At 29.4% G+C, this 22,217-nt stretch overlaps 2 protein-coding genes across 9 annotated transcripts; one reads left to right on the top strand and one right to left on the bottom strand.

The window, feature by feature from the left end:
• The first annotated feature begins 8,946 nt into the window (after nt 1–8,946).
• LOC113864466 (protein unc-13 homolog) lies at nt 8,947–14,434 on the top strand. Of its 7 annotated transcripts, none has more exons than XR_003504848.1 (7): nt 8,990–9,558; nt 9,923–10,792; nt 11,293–11,748; nt 12,234–12,423; nt 12,501–13,708; nt 14,065–14,212; nt 14,310–14,412. XR_003504848.1 is itself a non-coding variant. In XM_027498201.1 (5 exons), the coding sequence occupies exons 1-5, from the start codon at nt 9,037–9,039 to the stop codon at nt 13,430–13,432; spliced, it is 2,970 nt and encodes a 989-aa protein (XP_027354002.1). In that variant the 5' UTR covers nt 8,947–9,036; the 3' UTR covers nt 13,433–14,433. The 7 variants fall into 7 exon arrangements, 2 of the variants coding, with proteins under 2 accessions (XP_027354002.1, XP_027354004.1); XR_003504849.1 differs by having other exon boundaries at nt 14,069–14,212; nt 14,310–14,397; XR_003504847.1 differs by having other exon boundaries at nt 14,065–14,434.
• Nucleotides 14,435–14,849: 415 nt separating this feature from the next.
• LOC113864921 (ultraviolet-B receptor UVR8-like) lies at nt 14,850–20,731 on the bottom strand. Of its 2 annotated transcripts, XM_027499157.1 has the most exons (6): nt 20,367–20,731; nt 17,538–17,640; nt 17,253–17,429; nt 16,656–16,691; nt 16,370–16,527; nt 14,850–16,278 (listed from the first exon to the last, which is right to left on the bottom strand). In XM_027499157.1, the coding sequence occupies exons 2-6, from the start codon at nt 17,629–17,631 to the stop codon at nt 14,992–14,994; spliced, it is 1,752 nt and encodes a 583-aa protein (XP_027354958.1). In that variant the 5' UTR covers nt 17,632–17,640; nt 20,367–20,731; the 3' UTR covers nt 14,850–14,991. The 2 variants fall into 2 exon arrangements, with proteins under 2 accessions (XP_027354958.1, XP_027354960.1); XM_027499159.1 differs by lacking the exon at nt 20,367–20,731 and having other exon boundaries at nt 17,253–17,461; nt 17,538–17,673.
• Between the last annotated feature and the right edge of the window lie 1,486 nt (nt 20,732–22,217).

Here is a 22,217-nt window from a genome sequence, read left to right as displayed (position 1 = left end):
AGAAAATAACAATCTAATTCTACAAGAAACCATGCATGCTCACTTTTCTATAACCATGTGTGTATTATCCATTATACAAATAGTTAAGCAGTTAAATTATATCAAATAATAAACTGTTCATAAACATAGTCCATGAGGAAAAAGTCCAACAACGAAGAATGGTTAAAAAAAGCCATCAATACAAGTTTTTGTGTTCAAGTGGATTGGCAGCTGGTGGTTGGCATGGTTGAAGCAAACAATGATGCAGTAGTTAAAAAATGCCAATAAGATTTTGTGCCAGTTATGCAATTATTATATATTCATCTACTTCTATTCATGATCCTAACTATCAGCACCTAAGTTTTAGGAATCTCCCTATGCAACACCTTTAATCCATATTAACTCAGAAACACCTACAAGACAAAGGATTAAACAACAGTGTATATTATAGAGATGAATGCCCACATGAAAGGGTCCCACCAGCCACCTATTCCAGAAATTAAACAGCACATTGCATGAGTATCTTGTCTTTCCTAGCATCTTCCAACTTTAATATATACTTATTATTATTTTTCTCTAAGTTTTGAAAAATTCATGCATGTGATCATGCTTGATTGTCTCTATATTACGCGTCTTTCTTCGTTCACACGTCCCATAATTATAACACGTAACTTTCGTTCCTTGTTTGTTCATAAAATACTAAACAACACACAACAAAAATTGGTGTTGTATCTTTTTCCCGCTTACACTACATTCTAACCTTCACCTTACTTCTAGAATTCTTTATTGTTTATGCCTTCTTTATTAAATAATTTTATCATAGAAGGTAAAAAGTTATAAGTTTAATTCATCTTTCGTTAAAACGTATGACATGCCCTAAATTTTTCTTATAGTGAAGACAAAAAAACCATCTAGTAGTATTTGCTGAAAATATTTTTGACAATTGAAATACAGTATATATTATAACTCAATTTCTAAAAAAAGAAAGAAAATATACAAGGATAAAATTATTTACGGGCTTTAGTCGATCTATAATTAGTGAATAATGAACTCGGTAAATTATTGTTGGTTACATTAAATTTGACGTGGAGTAAGTATAAAATAAATTAACATTTAATACTCTCTTAAGTCTTTTTTATAAGAAACAAAAAGACTAAATCATTAGAATTAAGAAAAATAATTAAGTATATTATATTTTTTATAAAAATAAATTTTATTTTAAAATACTTATGATATTAAACGGTGTAATTAATAATTTATATATTTAATGATACTAATAAAAAAATATAAAAAAATTAAGAATTAATATATATTGAATTTATCATTTATTTTTTATAATAAAGATAAAAAATGCTTTATTTTGTTTTTTGTAAAAAGGACGGAGGAGTAATATATTGTTGCATTATTTAATCAATTTCAAAATATTAATGCTTCAAACTTCAATCCTAAAAATTTATCAATCTTAATGTATTTTTTTAACTTAAATGAGACGAACTAACTAAAAGCAATAGTCTTTATTAATATAAATATTATAGGTATCTGTCAATTATATAATGCATCAATAATGTGTGTGTGTATCAATTGTATATATTAATAAAATCATAAAAATAATCAATAAAACCGTTGACAGTCTCAAATGATTTGTACCCGTCTTATCAGCTACTAACACAAGTGTATGATAGTAGAACCATCTTTCCAATATTTTTATAGCCTTGTTGTGTGCTCCGTTTTTGGCAAGTCAAATCTGCACAAGAGTTCGCTCTTTTAAGAAGCACTTTTACCTCCCATGCTCTTTTTTTTTTTCATAAATGTCTTAATATTTCTATTTATTAATTCCTTCAAGCTTACATTTATTAGTACATATACTATATGTTGATATAAAAAAAATGGTGTATATTATTAATTAATACATCATATCATTAACATTAACTTTTAATACTTGTATTAATAGATTAGTTTTTTAAAACTCTAAATAATTGATTGAATGAAGTAAAACATAAGTTCACATTTGATTAGATTACGTCTTTAAACCTTTACTTTCCTTTTTTAAGTGAGGTAAATATAAATTTTATGCAAACCCCCTTTTTCTATAAAAATTTCTCAACCAAAAATAAATTGACTATCTTTAGATAAGTTTTATATTAATAATTATTAGTTTAATGACTTAATTTTTTATGTTAACGTGTGAAGTTCTTTAATTTTGTTTACTACTGATCTTTATAAAAAAAAATTATTTTATAATTTTTTCTAATTGAGTTAGTCTTCATTAATATATGTTTTTCAAATAACAATTAAATTATTAGTATAAAGGAATAATAATATCACGTATTCATTAATAAATAATTTGATTAGTAAAATATATTATTCTATTTGTTAATATAGACCATAAAAGTCTTTGTTAATTGATAATTCAATTTTTTGTAAGATGAAAATCATCTTAATATTTAGCAAAATTTTGTTTATAATTTTTTTTTTCTTTTTGTAACATGCGTGTAAAATGTATGTATTTAATAGAATTTTAGCAATACAATTTAGACCATGTTTGGGAGAGAGCTTTTAGAGGGAAAGAAAGGGAAGGACTTATTTTTATATTTTAAATAAATATATTTAAAATTAATAAATTTTAAAAATAAAAGATATAAATTAATATAATAACAAAAAATTAATGTATTAATAATATATTTGTCATTTTAAATAATATATAATTCTTTTAATATAAAATTAAAAAATAATATTTAATAGGATGACGATGATTTTTTCGCACATGATAATTAGTTTCAAATTACGAGTTATTTAAAGCTTTTATATAAAGATTAATAATAAATTTAATTAAATGATCTTCAATAAAATACTTAAACTTTATTGTTTTTAAAAATGAAATAATAATCATGTTTAAAAAACATGTTTTTTAAATGACAACTAAAAGTCTTTTAAATCAATACATGTCTTATGTATAAAAAAGTCAATACATATTTTAAGATCGATTATATAAATAGATAACAACAGTAGTTAAATATTATCTCATTAAGTGAGATTAGTTACTCATTACAAGTAATTTACATGAGTTTTGCAAAAAAATATATCAACCATTAAAAATGATACAATATTCCTCATGAAGTTTGGAGGAGCTATGATAAAGTTGAGTAATACAGATATCACAAATATTCGTAATCATAAAAGTGATGATTCATATTGTTGTTAGACTTGTGAATAACACGCAATAATAGATGAGTATATACTAATAAATGGATAAATGTGAAGAATGAAAAATAGAAGAAAAGAAAGAAAAAAGATAAAGGCAATAGCTGGCTGATGGTTCATTTTGACTTGCCACTTCTCTTACGCGTTACTGCCCCACTGGTCGACAACACAGAGCACACGCAATCCCATTCACTTTGATCTTTATTTTTATTATTTTTTAATAATAAAGTTATGTCATGTTGAAAATCCCATTCACTTTAATTTGATCATGAGATTATGGCCATTGCCGAAAGGAAGAATGACAGCGAGACACTCTTTTCAATCTAGTTTTTATAATTAGTTACTTTTAAATTATTGAAAATTTTTTAAAAGATAACTAGTTTATAAAATAAGTGTTTTGTTTTTTTAACAATAGATTAATCACAATAAATGTATTTAGAAATATAACACTTCTCTCTCTCTCTCTCTCTCTCTCTATATATATATATATATATATATATATATATATAAATCTAAATCTCGTGTGAATTACATTTACAGAAACGGCTTTTTTAATCGTTAATACAAGCATGTAACTCATTACCTAATTATAGATGATAGATGGGCTTTTGTATTTGTAAAGAGAAAGCCAACATAAATTTTTATTAGTTTAGTTTGAAGGGTTAAATTAGTGATATAAGATTTTATTGTGTTTGTATGATTGATTTGTTTAGTAAAAGATTATGTATTTAAATTTCATTGTGTGTCAAATTTTCTTGGGTTGATGACAGTCACACACTATAAATAAATTAGTCTTGAATTATGAATTTTGATATTCATGTATATCAAAATATATTGATAATATGATTTTTTATATGATTATATAATTATAAATTATTATGTAAATAAAAATAATTAAATTTCATAATAATAATTTTTACATTCACAGGGGAGTAATTTTCATCGTGCTAATTTTTATTATTTAACTCAAACAAGGTTACTTTTTTCTAAATGATACAATCTTATACTATTAAATATATTATTTGAGACAGTAAAAGAAAAACACACGCGTAACTATTCTGAAAAACCACTACATACATGCATGGTTATGAATTTAAACCATCTTGAGGATTTATAATTTGTTAAGACTTAACTATTATCACTGTTATTCGATATAGATTTAGGGTTTGAGTTTTTTTAATAAATATATGCAGCGGCAATGAGTTTTTCCGATTTTAAAGAGTTTATTTTAAAAAAATATATAACATAATACATTTAGATAAATAAACATGTCTAAAGAAAATAATATTTTTAATCCCTTGTGATGTTAAGAAGTGTTTTGCCAAATATATGGTAATTTAATTATATAAAATGTGGTGTCTTACACGGTATAACATTGAATACTTCGTTGTATTAAACATTTATTAAATATTATACAAATAATATACAATTACGTATATAGGTCAATTAATTTTAAGGCCGTTTATTTTACGAATTTTTAAAGAAAATGAAAAGAAATGGCTTTAAAAAACTAAATCAAACATGAATGAAGATACTTTGTGGCTTTAAAATTTTTTGTTGTAACTTGAATATAAATAGACTCAAGAACTCTCAAACATTTCAAAGTGTTTCTTTTTATATTAAATTAGGGTCTAGAACTCTTTTGAAAAATTATTCCCTGTTGTGTTTATGATTGCATTTCCACGTAGTTCAAGTTTGAGTTGCTGGGGGATACAATTTCACCAAACACGGTCTTAATTCTACTAATAATTAATTTCGTTACTCGAGTTTAGTCTTTAGAAATGACATAGTATCTGGATGGTTCTGAGAACAAAAATAATATTTTTTACAAAATGCATTTTGAAACAAAAAATTTTATTTTCAAATCACGTATTTGAAGAAAAAAAAAATGGAATATATTTTTTGTTGGTTATTCCTTCCTCAAGAAAATGCACTTACTTTCATTTAAATATAACTATTTTTATATTATATTAAATTATAATTTAATTCCTATATCTAGCTGTTTTTTGGTTTCATTTCTCTCTCTCTCTCTCTCTCTCTCTCTCTATATATATATATATATATATATATATATATATATATATAAATTATAAACTAGTTCTCATTATTTATTGAAGTTATAATAATATTAGTAGTTGTTTCTGTAAGGATGAAAATAAAAACTAATATATCGTATACAGGATTATGAAATATTATATATATATATAAATGAATGAAACAAAGTACAAGTATGGAAATTAAAACAAAAATGATGCCAAATAAATAAACCAAAGTTGATATTTTTAACTTTAATAAACAACAAAAATTGGCATGTAAAATTTTTTTATATAAAAAATATAATAAAATTTTATCATGTAAAGATTAAGACTGAAAACCATATTAAGGGTATAAACTAAATTTACAAAATTAAAATCAAACATTTACATTACTTTAAAACAAATACTCTCAAACACAAACCATACAGTGTCAAATATGGTAATCTTTTACTTGACAGAACAAGATAAATATTCTACGATAATTTTTTTAAAAATATAAAATTTTTATTAAAGAAATTGGTAGTACAACCTAAAGTGGTATATCGATTATTCATTGAAACGGCAAATGTATATATTGTAAGAATTGCTACTCAATGTTCATTATTTTATTTTAGCCATGCATTATAAAAATTATAGTAGTTGCTGGGTCAACAAACACTATTAAAACCCTATTATATATACAAATTCACATGCAAATGTAATTGACTTTTCACTTTATTTTTGTTTGGGGAGAACACGTCATTTTGGCCTCGCATTCAAATCAACGTTTATACTTTTACTTGCTCCAACTACTATATAATATTGATAAAAATTTGACCTAATTTTAATAGGACCATTCAATTTTTGTCCTGTGGTAATTCCTAACAGCAACTTGTTGCGTAGATGAAGAATTCAAATCATATGTTCAGGCAATAATAGTAATAATAATAATAATATGTAAGGAAGAATACAAGACATTTGAAAACAAATGAGATAAAAATTCAATTTTTTTATAATTATAATTTTTCAGAATTATCATTTTAATTACAACAATCAATTACTATCTACAATTTTATAATTTTATAGATATTATAATTTTCATTTTGAGACATTTGACATAGCTAATTTCTTTTGCAGGTGAAAAAAAGATTCCATATATTAATATGAAATTCATAAAACTAAAGAAAGCTAATGATTTCATTTTATTTAAACTAGTTTTAAAGTATGAAATTAAATAAAAATTATTATGATAATAATATAAACTTTTCGAAGTTTAAAAGATAATTATGGAATGTTTAATTATTGTGATTTTGCTAAGATTGAACTTTTTGGTTCCATTAAAAAACAGTATACAGTGTCTAAAATAGAATAAATATTGTGTTATAAAAACACGAATTTAATTGATAGGGTAAAAAACATATATTGCCAACTAATTATAAATAATTATAATTAGTTAAATTTATTAATTTTGGTCATGATTGTTTTAAAAGTCATATTTATAAATTTTTTAATTAATTGATAATGTATAAAATTTTACATTAAAAATATATCAAATTAAACTGGTGAATTATGATGTATATATACTTTGTATAATATAAACGTAATGCCTATGTATGCACGGTATGAACTTAACTCTAAAGCTTGCATTGCACTCGATGCAAGCTTACAAGAACCAAGTTAAATAAAGCACGTTTTAGCATGTCACCTATGCATGCAACCATAATTTATATATATATATATATATATATATATATATATATATATAACATGGTACAAATTTTTTATAAGTTGCAAACTTTTTTTTTAATTGCGATGATCAAATATAATTGTGCTGATCCTATGATTGATGTCAACATCATTTAGAATTTAATGTTACCTTTACGATATTTTCAATAAATAAATAACGTATCTACTTAAACAGATTGCACACATAATGTTAGGTGTTGATAGTTGTTGTTGGTCCATAAATTTTATGATTTAAAGGATTTTTACAGTGTTATTTACATACGCTTTTAATTTAGATTAAATAAAATATTTAAAAATCAATGTTAACACAATTAATACAAGATAAAATCTACAGTAGTTTTTACAAAGAAAGTTTGATATCCCCTGTTATAAGTGAAACAATTCTCATAATAACCACCTTAGTATAACTCTGTTTTAATTTTTTACACTAAAATTAATGGTTAACCTATCCCTTAAAAATAAGGACTATGGACGTATAAACTGACTCAGCTTATACTTAGCAAATCGGAGTAAAAGATATATTAAAATATAAAACTTGTGATTGATATTTTTACAATATAAATACATACAACATAAAAAAAAGTATTCTATTTACACATTAATTAATATTTCATTTATTTACTATAATTAAAATTAACTTCAACAACTCGGTTGTATAATCTATAAGAAAAAGATTCATAAATTTTGTAAAAAAACTGAGATGAAAAATTAAATAAAAGATTCATGAAAAAAATACTTTCAAAAGAAAAAAAAACTAAAAAAATTAAATAAAAAATATAATAGATATATTGAGAGTTTAATCTATTTTGGCTTTTAAATAAATAAGCACCCTACTAGAATATAAAATAATATATAATATTTTATTTAGTTTAAATATAATATCAAGATTGAACTAAGGTCAAACTAATATATTTTTAAATTGATTTAGGTATTTTTATTTTATAATGTATATATTATTTATTTTAATATAAATTTCATTCTAATATTTAATTTAGACTAAAAAGAAGTCTACAAATTAAGATGATTTTATTTAAAAAAAAGATAAATTAGACTATAATTAGAAGAACAAAATTGTAAAAAAAATGATAAATTTATTGATAGAAAAGAGAAAAAAAAATAGTTAAAAGAAATGAAAGTCTAATGTAAATAAAAGGAGTGCATCAGACAAAGTTTTTTTTATGTGAAAATATAATAAAATAAATAATATGTGCATGTTATAGCTGTAATTCAATTTAGAAAAATAAGAGAAAAAAAATCAACCTGGATTATGGATTTTATTTTTTTTTGCAATTTCAATTTAATTGAATTTTGATTTAATTATTTTATTTATTATGCAATTTGAAATTAAATGAATTGATTTAGCTTTGGATATCCTTATATACGAAGAGATATATAATTATAAATTTTTATTTTAAAATGTGAGAATTGTAAATTTAAAGCATATATATTACAGCTTTCTTTTTCTTCTTTTGCTGATTTAACAAAAGGTTAACGGCGTAGAAAATATTTAAATCATCTGTGTATATAAATTAAATTTCAAACGTATACAATATGGTAGATTAAGTTCGAACTATATAAAAATGAGGACAAGTTAAAAGGAAAAAGAAATATTACATAAAGTAACAATCACTGTGAAGCAAGTAATATGAGATTAAAGTTTTACGAACTCGTTGCGTATTGGTTATCACTGAACCAATGATTCTTTGGGATTATTATTATCATTTATTGGTTTTACAAGAGATGTTGGTAATACATGCAATGAAATATCTCAACGATTTCAAATTCCCTCTCTGCGACGAGATAGACTGAATATTTTTAGAAAGTCAGAGATGGAAATATCAAAATCCTGGGAACAAAAATTAAGAAAAAAAGACTAATAATTGACTATTAATTAAAATTATATTTTATGAGAGAAGAGTATTGAAGAATATTATTTAGTATATTTAAAATTGGTAAAAGAAAATGGAAGGAAAAGTAAAAGAGAAAGAAAGAAAGAAGAGAGAGTGTCTCTTTCCGATCTGATAACACTTTTACCGTGTATGTATGTAGACCACACTATTGACTCTCTTTGCTCCTCTTTCTCTCTGTTCTCGCAATGGCTCATCTCTTCAGAGACCTCTCATTGGGCCACTCAAAGAGAGAGACAACGCCGCCGCTACCGCCGATGATAATGCCTCCCAAACCCGCCGCTGTTGCCGATGACCTCCCCTCTCCGCTCGGGCAACTCGCCGCCAACCTCTCCGATTCCGAACTCGCCCTAACTGCCTACGAGATCTTCGTCGCCGCTTGCCGCACCTCCTCCGGGAAGCCTTTGAGTTCTGTTTCTAACTCGTCCTCCAACCACTCTAACTCTCCAAGTAACAACTCGCCGAACTCTCCTGCGTATCAGCGATCTCTCACCTCCACCGCCGCCAGCAAGGTCAAGAAGGCATTCGGCTTGAAATCGCCGGGTTCGGGTTCCAGAAAGAGTCCTGGCTCAGGTTCCGGTTCCGGTTCGGGCCAGGGAAAGCTGAAGCGGCCACTGACGGTTGGAGAACTCATGAGGAACCAGATGAGGGTTTCGGAAGCCATGGATTCGCGCGTGAGGCGAGCACTGCTTAGGATTTCTGCTGGACAGGTCGCTTTTGTGTTAATATCACTCTCCGTTTTTGGCAATTGCACTTCGCGCTTGTTCTCGTTTTTCGTCTGTGTTGCAATGCATGTAGAGAGTGGAGTTTGATCTGGCCTTGCAAGCTGTTTTTATTTTAGGTTTTAGTTGGTTTATTGGTTTTCGCTTTTGATCTGCTATTGGATTCTTCTAATTTTGTAAAAGTAGCGTGATGTCATTTTGATCCAATGATATCAAATGTTGGATTGTGTGTTCCATGAGGTGTTGCACGTATGTATGGATTGTTTAATTTCATGTTTGAATTGAAAAGGTGGAACGTGTTGTTAGTGTTTAATTGATCGTAGTTTGTTTTGTCTTGTGGACTTAATTGCAGGTTGGAAGACGGATTGAGTCTGTGGTGGTTCCCCTTGAGCTGTTGCAGCAACTCAAGGCTTCGGATTTTACTGATCAGCAAGAGTATGAAGAATGGCAGAAGAGAACCCTGAAGGTTCTGGAGGCGGGTCTAATTTTGCACCCTCATATGCCGTTAGATAAATCGAATTCTGCTGCGCAGCGTCTGCGGCAGATTATTCATGCCGCTTTGGATAGGCCTATAGAAACCGGGAAGAATAATGAGTCTATGCAGGTTCTTCGTAGTGCTGTCACGTCTCTTGCTAGTAGGTCATATGATGGATCTCTCACTGATTCGTGCCATTGGGCAGATGGGATTCCTCTGAATCTCCGGCTTTATGAAATGCTTTTACAATCGTGCTTTGATGCTAATGATGAATCCTCAATTATTGATGAATTTGATGAGCTCATGGAACAGATCAAGAAGACCTGGGGAATTCTTGGATTGAACCAAACGCTTCATAATCTCTGTTTTACTTGGGTTTTGTTTCACCGGTTTGTTGCAACTGGCCAGGTGGATTTGGACCTGCTATCTGCTGCTGACGGTCAGCTAGCGGAAGTTGCAAAAGATGCAAAGACAACAAAAGATGCAGAATATTCCAAAATTTTGAGTTCTACGTTGACTTCAATATTGGGGTGGGCTGAGAAAAGGCTCCTTGCTTATCATGAAACTTTTGACCGTGGAAATGTTGAAACCATGCAGGGCATTGTCTCTTTAGGGGTAGCAGCAGCTAAGATTTTGGTTGAAGATATATCAAATGAGTATCGCCGGAGGAGAAGAAATGAAGTCAATGTGGCACGTGAAAGAATTGAAACTTACATCAGGTCATCGCTGCGTACTGCTTTTGCCCAGGCAAGTTCTTACTGTCTTCTGTTGGCTTTTCCCTTGTTAAAAGGTGATAGACTTGACGTTTATCATCTATTGGAATGGCAATAGTGCCTCATGGGAGAGAATTGGATTTTCTTTTTTTGGGTTTTAGAGCAACACTTCAACTTTCAGGTTGGTTGTGTTTGACAATATAATACTTGCCCATTTTTCACTTATAAAATCTATAAAATCAGTGTCAGATTGTATTTGTATGCAAACTTGAATTCTTTGTGGTTGTGAGCAAGTGGGAAACCCGAGATTACATATCCAAAACATGCTGATTAAATATACCAACCAAGTCTTTAAGGCACGAAAGCTTGGATATCCGTATGATGTCTAATGAATAGTTTGATTATGGTAATATATTGCTATCATAATTACATGCATCACTTTAGTTGTTGTGTTTAATTCTTCATCTATTTGCCTCTCTCTATATTTTCTGATAGACACATGGGCTGAAATAAACTTGTGTTGCTGCTGCATAGATAATGGAGAAAGCTGACTCCAGCAGGAGAGCATCCAAAAACCAGCCAAATGCTCTCCCTGGCCTTGCCATCCTTGCAAAGGATGTAGGTAGCCTGGCAGTCCAAGAAAAGCAAGTGTTCAGTCCAATACTTAAGAGATGGCATCCTTTGGCAGCAGGTCTTGCCGTGGCCACCCTTCATGCATGCTATGGAAACGAATTGAAGCAATTCATTTCTGGTATCACAGAATTGACACCCGATGCTGTCCAAGTGTTAAGAGCTGCAGATCAGTTGGAGAAAGACCTTGTGCAGATAGCAGTTGAGGATTCTGTGGAAAGTGATGATGGTGGCAAAGCAATTATCCGTGAGATGCCTCCTTATGAGGCTGAAGGTGCAATTGCCAATCTTGTGAAAATATGGATTAAGACTAGAATAGACAGACTGAAGGAATGGGTTGATAGAAATTTGCACCAAGAGGTTCGCATTCATCATATTTCTTTTGTTACCAGTTGATGATTTTCACTGTGACTTCATTGCCTATAAAGAATGTTGGGGATGGATATTTTGATAGAATTAGGTGTTTAAAGAGGTTTTGTGGACTTTATTTTAGTTTGTGATCATAACTTATGACTCTTATATAAGTCTTTTTTAGTTTATTTCAACAATTTTATGGCCAATATGACAAATTCCTGTGTGATAAGAACTTGTTAAATAATTGCTTAATATATATGTTTACCTAAATGCATTCTTAGACTGGGAATTTATAGCCTATTAATGATCATCATAAAGTCACCGCTAAACATTTTTTAGCTGAGTGTATGTATTTACTTCATGAGATTCTTTTAATTGATAGGTGATAAAATGTTGATAACTATGCATGTGATTAATTTTTGTGTGGGCCGACTTTATGCATTAATTGATTGCCTTATTTTGAATTAACCTAGTTTACTGTAATATCCTAGCTTTGGAGTTCTCAAGCAAATAAGGAAGGATATGCTCCATCTGCTGTTGAAGTGTTGCGAATCATAAATGAAACTTTGGATGCATTTTTCCAGCTTCCAATACCGATGCATCCTGCATTACTTCCCGACGTGATGAATGGCCTTGACAGATGCCTTCAGTACTATGTTACCAAAGCAAAATCTGGCTGTGGTAAATGATGTTGAAAATTTATTGTTTAGCTCTGATATTTGGTATCTGAAATAACTGTTCTTTGTTCTAATATTCAGGATCACGAAACACATTTGTTCCAACAATGCCGGCATTGACCAGGTGTGCTATTGGCTCAAAGTTTCAAGGCTTTGGGAAGAAAAAAGATAAATCTCCAAATTCTCAGAAGAGAAACTCTCAGGTTGCAACACATGGGGATAGCTCTTTTGGAATACCACAACTTTGTGTTCGCATAAATACTTTGCAGTGGATCTTGGGTGAATTTGATGTTCTGGAAAAAAGAATAATTACCCTTTTACGAAACTCTGAATCTGCTCATGAAGAAGATTTTTCAAATGGATTAGCAAAGAAATTTGAACTTTCTCCAGCCGCATGTCTTGAAGGAATTCAGCAACTCTGTGAAGCTGCAGCATATAGAATTATCTTCCATGATCTAAACCATGTTTTATGGGATGGTTTGTATGTTGGGGATCCATCGTCTTCCAGGATTGAGCCATTTCTTCAGGAACTTGAGCAGAAGTTGATGTTCATTTCAGACACTGTTCATGAAAGAATTCGCACACGTATTATTACTGAAATAATGAGAGCTTCCTTTGATGGATTCTTGCTTGTATTGCTTGCTGGAGGGCCCTCCCGAGCTTTCTCCCGTAAGGACTCTCAGATTATAGAGGATGATTTCAAATTTCTTAAGGAACTGTTTTGGGCCAACGGGGATGGCTTGCCTTCTGAATTAATAGATAAGTTTTCATCTACTGTGAGGTCTATCCTCCCCCTTTTCAGAGCTGACACAGAGAGTCTCATTGAGCAGTTTAGACGGCTGACGTTGGAGACATATAAATCCTCTGCCAGGTCTAAACTTCCATTACCTCCAACTTCTGGACAGTGGAATCCTTCTGAGCCAAACACATTGTTACGTGTTTTATGTTATAGAAATGATGAATCAGCTTCTAAGTTTCTTAAAAAGGCATATGATCTACCCAAGAAACTTTAACAGCCGTGAGAACCAACTAATGGAATGCCAAACTGGGATAATACTTGGATCGGATGTGCATTCTATATAACTTTCTGGTTCTGCTTGTATTTAGTACAACGTTGCCTCTCAGGTATTTATCTGCATTGTTGAGCAAGATTTATTTAAGGATGCGGCTGTCCTGTAGGACAATGGGAGTAATTGGCCGAAGGCTCAGTGCTACTGGCATATTCTCTTAAGACCCAAACTGAGGCAGCGTAAATGTCGGCCATGAGTATGGCAGGCTTATTTGTGAAGGTAGTTGAATATTCTTTCTGATTCATTAATTATTGGAAGATTAGAGATATCTCACGGTGGTTTATTCTGTGTTTAGCTTAATTTTTGTTTTACCGTTTGAGAGTTTCTATATATATTATATGAAAATGGTATCTATGTTCTCATTATTCTTTTGTTAAATTCCTTTGGATTGGGTTGTCCCCTTTTTTACCAGTATGAAATGCAGGCATTGTATAATAGCCCATTTGTTGATTGAAGAAGTTTATACCATTATTTATTAGTTATGAATGAAAATGCCGGCGATGATTGTAAGTTGGGATTAACATTGTATATATGCTAATTCACTACTCTTTTATGCTATACATATCTTTCTTTAGTCAGAGATGTTTGTTTTTTGAATATATCCAAACGAAGCTTCTGGTCGGGAGTGACGAGACGTGCCATGTGTGGACAGCTAGAAAAACCCTTGGCTGCTTGATTATGGAAAACGCCAAGACTGAATACACATTATCTGGTGTCACCAGGGTAATTGATTGCTCTTGTACTACTTCCTTGGATTGAGGTTACGAATTTAATTTACAAACGTGAAAAAATTTACTATTTCGTGATCCACCATTCGTAGGTTAGTAGCACGTTTTCCAAACGTGTTACCTTGCTGTTTTGGCACAAACAATTGGCCAGGATATATCTACAATTTTATTTGATAATTGCTGACAACTGTTACCCAATATACTATTTGTTTATTTGAGAAAAAGAAAATGAAATGTGTGCGATAATGTATTTTGTTTTATTACTAAAAGAGTAAGAATAAAGCAGTAAAATCGATAAATGCAAATAATCATTGTTTTCATTATTAGTTTGTTTCCGCGGGTTCCACTGGGACACCTAATGCACATCATTCACGTGCGAAGTCATAGTTTGAAAAGGAAGCGAAATCACGACCTAAAAAAAAAAAGTGAAATGAGGTTTGAGTGGAAACACTTGTGTTACCGAACATTTTAAGATTGATATTGTCTATATTCTAAAAAATCATCTTTTTTTTAATCTTTCTCGCGCGCATATATATATATATATATATATATATATATATCCTATTTTAGATGTACAAAACAATTTTCCGGGTGGAGAACTCTACCAGGCAGACTAAGCGTTATCCGATTCAATGAATGCAAAATGAAATAAATGATCAGATAAAGTGACAAATAAAGAGAAATACCAACATGCAAATGGAATAATAAATAGCATATTGCTTTTTATGTGAAATCCTTTGTTTCGGAACGGGATGCATCTTGTATGTATGGATACTAATTTTTCGCCCCTGAAGTAGATTGGAGACACTCCTTTATAATTTCCTTGATCCTTCTCTTCATTAGTTCATCTTTCACTCCAGCAAGCATGTCACGGTAAAACATTTCCAACCTAACTAGCTTCCTATGATCTGCTGCCTCTAACATCTTCTCCCATTCTATTGCAATGTCAAATGAACCTGAATTCCGCAACGAAGCAGGGATATCTTGCTCATCAAAAGGTTTTCCAAAAATAGAACCATGAAGTATACTCGCATATTTTTCCATTATAGACTGTTTTGTTTGAAGCAGCTTCAGCTCATTCAATACCGAGGATAATTTCTCATCTGTTTCTGTTATTTTTTCAGTCTCCTTTTCTCTGACCTTATCTTTCTCAACAGAGCTTTTTACTTCCTCATCTTTGAAATCCTCCATCATTGGAGGCCATAGCACAATGGTGGGAGTGTAACAGTCTACTCCTTTACCATTTCCAAGAACGCCACTCTTTCCTCTACCCCAAGACCATATTCTATATCCCTCCTGTGCAACAATAACAGTATGTGCAGCCCCACACGCGACTTTAATTGGATCAGGAAATTTAGGTTGATAAGGCTTGCATGACATAAGACGGGGAGAGAGTGCATCACCAGAATCTGTTTCAGCACGACTAGCATCAGGGCATAAGCCAAGGCCCTTCTCCATTCCCCAAGACCACACATCCCCAGCAGAGGAAACAACACTTGTATGAAACAAGCCACAGTCGACACTAATAAGATCTACATTTTGTGGCAATTCTTTAACAAGTGTGGGAAATGATGTGCTTTGAGTTGTTCCATGCCCAAGTTGGCCATTATTTCCAAGACCAAATGTCCAGCACGTGCTTTCTAATGTGTCACCAGGGTTCTTTTTGTGAGTGAGCAAAGCAGTGTGAAAGGCACCACATGCTACACCATAAATTGTCGACAGGGATTCCTTATCAAATGTTTTAACCGCTTCTGGATGCAGCCTGCTCTCCCTATCCCCCAAGCCTAATTGGCCATGGCTGTTATAACCCCAAGAGTAGCACACTAGATCTTCACCACTATACAATTCTCCAGCACTAACCAGTGCTACAATATGCTCATTTCCACATGCAACCTTGACAACAGTGTGACCATGAAAATCCCAAACTGGTGTTGGAGTGAAACTGCTAACAAAAGATAACCCACCTTCTTTGCTTTGTTGTGGGCAGTTTCCCCACATCCACAGCATCCCACCATTATCAATGGCCAGAGATGTCATTCCTCCAGCTTTGACAGCACATATCTGAGAAAGTAGAACAGTTGAGAACACATCAATTGTGCAGTCACCTTGGCTAATGTTTTAGATTAAAAAATCAATACGATTCATGTTATACCTTAAGTGATGTTTTACCTTCTTCTTCAGACACAGCTGTTGAGGAATCTGGGGGGTGCAATTCAAGAAATTTGTTCAGTACGACGGGAACTAGAGAATTGTCTCCAACAGCATATTTATCATCATGCAAGTCCTCTCCATTTATACCAAGTTGACCATCTATACAGTAGTCAAGGGTGTAGATACCAGTACATAGTATAAAATCAACAAATTCTAGAAGTAAATCGGTAATATCTGTAACCAAGATCCACTAAGGTAATGGGGGACTCCATGCATATTGAGGATACAGATATTGTAACCCCAACACCAAACAGCTCCATCATCTGTTAACACGCAGAATGAAGAATTAGATATGGGAATAACCTTCAGATTCAAATCAGCTGAACCAGCCTAAGTTTGCCGTAGATAATTGATAATGTTTCATATCTGGTTGATAAATCTAAAAGCGCACATGTTAATAACTCCTACGAAAGTTTAGTAGCAAGGTTAATAATAACTAGGCCACTTTAGCTTAAGTGCACATCATGGGAAAGGGAGATTTGTATCCAAATATCCCTTTCCCTGGTTAGCAATTTCTAGCTTTCTCAGACAAGGAGGAAAAGAAATAAAAGATATAACATGTATATTCATTCACTTCATTAAATATCCACTGCAATTGAGAAGTGCAGAAATTTTATCGGATGACTTCAAATTATTTCGTTTTGCCTATTTTCATAGATTTATCTTAACCATTATCACTGCTGCCAATAGCATGTATAATTCAACTGTTTCTCATTTGATTTGATGAAGCATAAACCAAGCAAACAAATTACAACATTATAATGCAGGTTTTATTCACTTTTTTATTCTAATTGGAAGGTATAAACATTGAAGTGTTCCATAACCTGCAAGAGCAAGACTATGATAAGCACCGGCAGCAATTCCCACTATTTTGACAGTGTCTTCTTCGGTTCCATTAGGGTTTCCAAACTTGACTTGTACTGGAAAAAGCTCGTCTTTTTCTGACCCAATCCCAAGCCGACCAAACATTCCTCTACCCCAACAATAAACACTGCCATCCCCTTCATGTCACAAAATTCAGCAAAGACACAAACTTTTCAAAGATGTAGTCTCAGATATCAATTTCCATTAATTGAGGAGAAATTTGGTGTGTGTTGAATTTGCCTTACCAGTAAGAAGGAGAGTGTGTGCTTCCCCCGCATCCACGTCGACGACCTTACGCGATAGGTCGCCGGAGTTCAGATATTTCCCGGCGTCTTCCATTGCTTCCGACTGCAACACAGCCAGAAAACAAACTCTCTTTATCCAAACAAGTAAAAGAAAAATAATACTACACAAGACAAGGGAAAATAAAATAAAATTTTAGATGATTAATGTCATATTTAGTTGAATATTAAGTTGATAGCTTATATTCTTAACGTGATTTCATTGTTAAAGAGTTTTTCTTTTAGTTTTAATAATTTGCCTTAGATTAATTATTTTTTTATTTTCTTTAACCATAACAACTTAATTATTAAATTAATAAATTATATTCTTACTTTTATATATTAAATTAAAATGTATAATTTAAGAATGATTTAATATTTTAATACATACACTTTTTAAAACATAACAAATGTTAATTTAAATTATATCTTTTACAAAATTTGATTATTTATATTTTTAAAATTATAAGCATTTTTTAATAATTTTTTTGAATTTTTAATAAATTAATTATGTATAATCTATAATTTAAAATATTTTGATGAATTAATCTTATGATATAGAATTTTAAAATAATCGCACGATTTACCAAAATACTTGTCAAATATATGAAAATTTATGTACTAGAAATTTGTCTCAAGGACAAGTTGAAAAAATTATTTGACTAATAAATTTCAGTACAAAATAAATGAATCCAAAGTTAAAAATTAATAAATAAAACATATAAATAAATTTTCAAAGAATTTTTCATTCTTATTTTTTAGATAAAAAGTACGATTTTTATTTATTTTATTGTAAAAAACAATTGTTTTATCAGCTTTTTAAAAAAACTTTCAAAAAATAATTATTTTAAAATTTTAAATATTATCTAATTTGCATAAACTATCAAAGAATTGTGAAAAAAGGAAATTACTTTTAGGCTTAATGACCTTAATAATACTATTTTAATTACTTATTACTAAAATAAAATAAAAAGAAATTTTTTTTCTGTCTAAGGCAAATTTTTGCCACATAAATACCTGTTTCATATAAAAGTCAGACATAATTAATTTTTTATTTTTTTAATTAATGCAATTCGTTTAAAAAAAGGACGAAATAGCATGAATATGACAAGTGTCTAAAATTTTGTACATGAGAAAGGCAAAAATGGGAAAAATTTTGATTTTGCTGCTTTAGGGCCATATGGACCAATGAGGGACTTTCATCCCTTATTCAAACGAAACCATTATTTCATCTTCATTTAAGACGAAATAGAAATATGTCGACACATGTATAAATCCTATTAATTTTGCCTTTATAGAAGACAAAAATCATATTATTCCCTGAACAATTATCGGTGACTACACCCTAATATCCATAAAAATTTGGTTATATAATCCTACTATCGCTGGATTAAAATTAGAACGAAGAAAAGCTTGAAATCAAGACTTGGAAGACTTCCAAAAAAAATTATAAGGTTAGTTATAAATTTTGAAAAATTTGTTGAAAATTTTGTATTTTTTATAATTGATTAAAATTGAAATAATTTATTAGTTAAAATTGATAAATATTTAGTAAATATATTTTTGTATATGTTGGAATTAAAAAATAATTTTTTAGATATTGTTAAAAAATAAAAAAATATATTAGTAAATGTTTAATATTATTATGATGTTAAAATTGATGTTATATTTGTTGTGAATTTTTATTTTATATATGTAGAATACATATGTGAAATGAGTAGGATGTTTGTATGTTTTAATAATAATTTAATTTAATTATTTATATAAATAAGTATAGTTGTAATTGTTTATTAATATTATATATTTTGTTATAAATGCAGGATGAGTGAGATTATTGTTATTATATATTGGAATGGAAAAATTGTTATTAGAAATGAAGGTGTGACATTTGAAAGTAACAAAAAAATGATAAAGATAAGAAGAAGAATAAGTTTTATAAATTTGAAAAAAAAGATTCATGACAAGTTGAATCTTAGTAATAATTGTTTCATATCTAGAATAATTTCTTGTTTTATGTTTGATTCAAGCGCTAAACAATACACTGCATTGGATATAAGTGATGATGAAGATATTGATTGTATGATTAGTGCGTATCAAAGTATTATAACTGTTATTGAATTATATGTAGATATTGCATTTGATGAAAGTTCAAGAATTTGCTCAAATATGTTGGATTTAAGTTTATTAATATCACCGCCTAACCTTATGGACATAGTCAATATAAATGATACAGAAGATATAAATTAAATTATTATTATGAATATTGATTTATTTTTACCAGCAAAATATATTGAATAAGTGTATATATTTTGAAGGATGTGCAAATTTATGCAATTATGAAGATGAAGATGAGGATGAGGATGAAGATGAAGAAGTCAACAGTGATGGTGATGATGTTGATGAATGATATATTCCGTTAGACAGCTCATCAGATTATTTTCTAATATTAAATACGAAATTTTCATTTTCATATTTATATATTTTCTAATTATTAATCATCTAATGTTATATAACTATTATAATTTTTCTATTCTAAATATTATTTAACAATTTATTATTGTGTTTAATTTATCTAATTTATTTTAATTTGATTTTAAATTTACACCTTAAATTACTATAGTAATTTTACATGCAAACTTTTTTTTTTACAAATTAAAATTAATTTTATATATCTATAAAATTACTAAAATAAATTTAAATTCATTTCTTAAGGTTGTTTGTTTATTATAATCATTTGGTTGTGCACACTTTTCCGACAAACACACTTTCCCAACAAGATTAAAATGAAGGTACCTAGTGTAGTTTTTTCGGCGATGGAAGACTTCAGTCACAGTGGTAGACTCTGCAGTGTGTGGCGTGGCTCCAGTGACCACCTCTACCTTTCTTCTTCGTTGTGGATGACGGTAAAACAGGATGTCAGTTTTGCCAAAATCCTCAACCGTCCAGTCCAGGAACATAGGCAACCGGCAATAGAAGTGAACCAAATCACAGTTCTGCAACGGATTAAGAACAAAATGACCTTGCTCACTCAAAAATACTGAAAACAAACAAGATAAAATGCTGAAGGAGAAATTTGGCTATGGCTGTTTTCGAACTAGAGAGGGGAAAGGGAGAAAGAGGCTTTCACAGTGACCGTTTGCTTCAGGGCCACGTCGACTAATGAGAGACTTTCGTCCCTGACTCAGACGAAATAGTGATTTCATCTGAATTAGGACCAATAAGTCCCTTATTGGTCCACGTGGTCTTAGCAGCAAAATCAAATTTCAAAATTTTCTCCTTTTTCGCCTTTCTCGTATACAAAATTGCAAACACCTATCATATTTGTGTTATTTCGTCCATCTTTTAGATGAATTGTATTAATTAAAAAAATAAAAAATTAATTTTATTTGACTTTTATACGAAACAGATATTGACATGACAAAAATTTGTCTTAGACAAAAAAATAATTTTTATTTTATCTTATTTTGATAATAAGTAATTAAAATATTATTATTAAGGTCATTAAGCCATTACTTTTGTACAATTTTATTAAAAATTATAAAATACAAAATAGATCTTACAATATATTTTCTGACTGTCTCCCTAAAACATAGTTGTGTGATAATAATGTGGAGAATGTCGCATTAGGTTAAGATTATACTTATTTATAAAATAAATTATTTGAACAAACATTTAATCAATTAAAATGTTTGATTTTAAGTCATTGAAAAAATCTTCTGAAATTAAGTAACAGTGGAATGAAACAAAATAAAATGGAGTCAATTAAACCATAAAGTTAACATATATTATTATTACTATTTTTATTATAAAATTTTATTTAAAAAGTAAATTATATTCTCCTCCATTAAAAATATAAATATATTATTTTTTATTTTACTTTAACATATTATAAGTTTTTCTTTTAAAGAATTAAAATGTTTTATAATTTAATTTTTTTAAAAATACTGTTGAATATTTTTTAACATATTTTTTAGCAGAATAATTTTTAAAATAAATTTATATTTTTAATTTTTTTTAAAAAAATGAACAATTTCATATATTATTTAAGAAAGAGTAAGGACTTATTGTTATTATAAGAGTTTTAAAATTTTATCTTGATATTAAATCATAAAAATAAAGTTAAACATTTTATCAGAATTAATAAAATATATAAACTATAGATAATTTATAATTTGAATATAAAAATATTTAAAGAATTATAACATACAGATAAAAAGTTGGCAATAAAAAATAAATTGAAAACAATATAATACATGTAAATATTAAATTAAATATATTTTAACCGTACACAATTAAATAAATTGAATAATATATTTTATAATAAAAAAATAGTGTGATATCTATTACTCTTGCTTAAAAACTTAAATTATTGGTTACTTTCAACTTTTAGCAACCTAAATTACTACCAAGTCTGATATTTAATTCATGACCCATTTACCAATACTTGCAACCTTAAATGCTTGTATGCACTTAGCTTAGGAGATGACAGTTAACAAGTCATGTTTCTCATCTTATAGGTTACACCAAGCTGGATTGCATGATGAGGAATGACTTCTATAATAAGTTAATGCCAACACCAACACACCAAATATAAACAATATTATATTTCTGTTATTTTACTAATATGAACATTAATTTAAAGTA

This window comes from Abrus precatorius, unplaced genomic scaffold, assembly GCF_003935025.1.
Source record: "Abrus precatorius isolate BTA unplaced genomic scaffold, Abrus_2018 Scaffold4, whole genome shotgun sequence".
In the NCBI taxonomy this organism is placed as follows: domain Eukaryota; kingdom Viridiplantae; phylum Streptophyta; class Magnoliopsida; order Fabales; family Fabaceae; genus Abrus; species Abrus precatorius.
The sequence above is the reverse complement of the archived record's forward strand: the minus strand, read 5'-3'. Positions and strand labels throughout refer to the sequence as shown.

Coding starts and splice junctions, on each gene's coding strand:
- LOC113864466 (XM_027498201.1), top strand. CDS start 9,037: ATGGCTCATCTCTTCAGAGACCTCTCATTGGGCCACTCAAAGAGAGAG. Junction 10,793..11,292: donor TGCGTACTGCTTTTGCCCAG/GCAAGTTCTTAC, acceptor GCTGCTGCATAG/ATAATGGAGAAAGCTGACTC. Junction 11,749..12,233: donor ATAGAAATTTGCACCAAGAG/GTTCGCATTCAT, acceptor GTAATATCCTAG/CTTTGGAGTTCTCAAGCAAA.
- LOC113864921 (XM_027499157.1), bottom strand. CDS start 17,631: ATGGAAGACGCCGGGAAATATCTGAACTCCGGCGACCTATCGCGTAAG. Junction 17,430..17,537: donor ACACACTCTCCTTCTTACTG/GTAAGGCAAATT, acceptor TGTGACATGAAG/GGGATGGCAGTGTTTATTGT. Junction 16,279..16,369: donor AAGGTAAAACATCACTTAAG/GTATAACATGAA, acceptor CTACTTTCTCAG/ATATGTGCTGTCAAAGCTGG.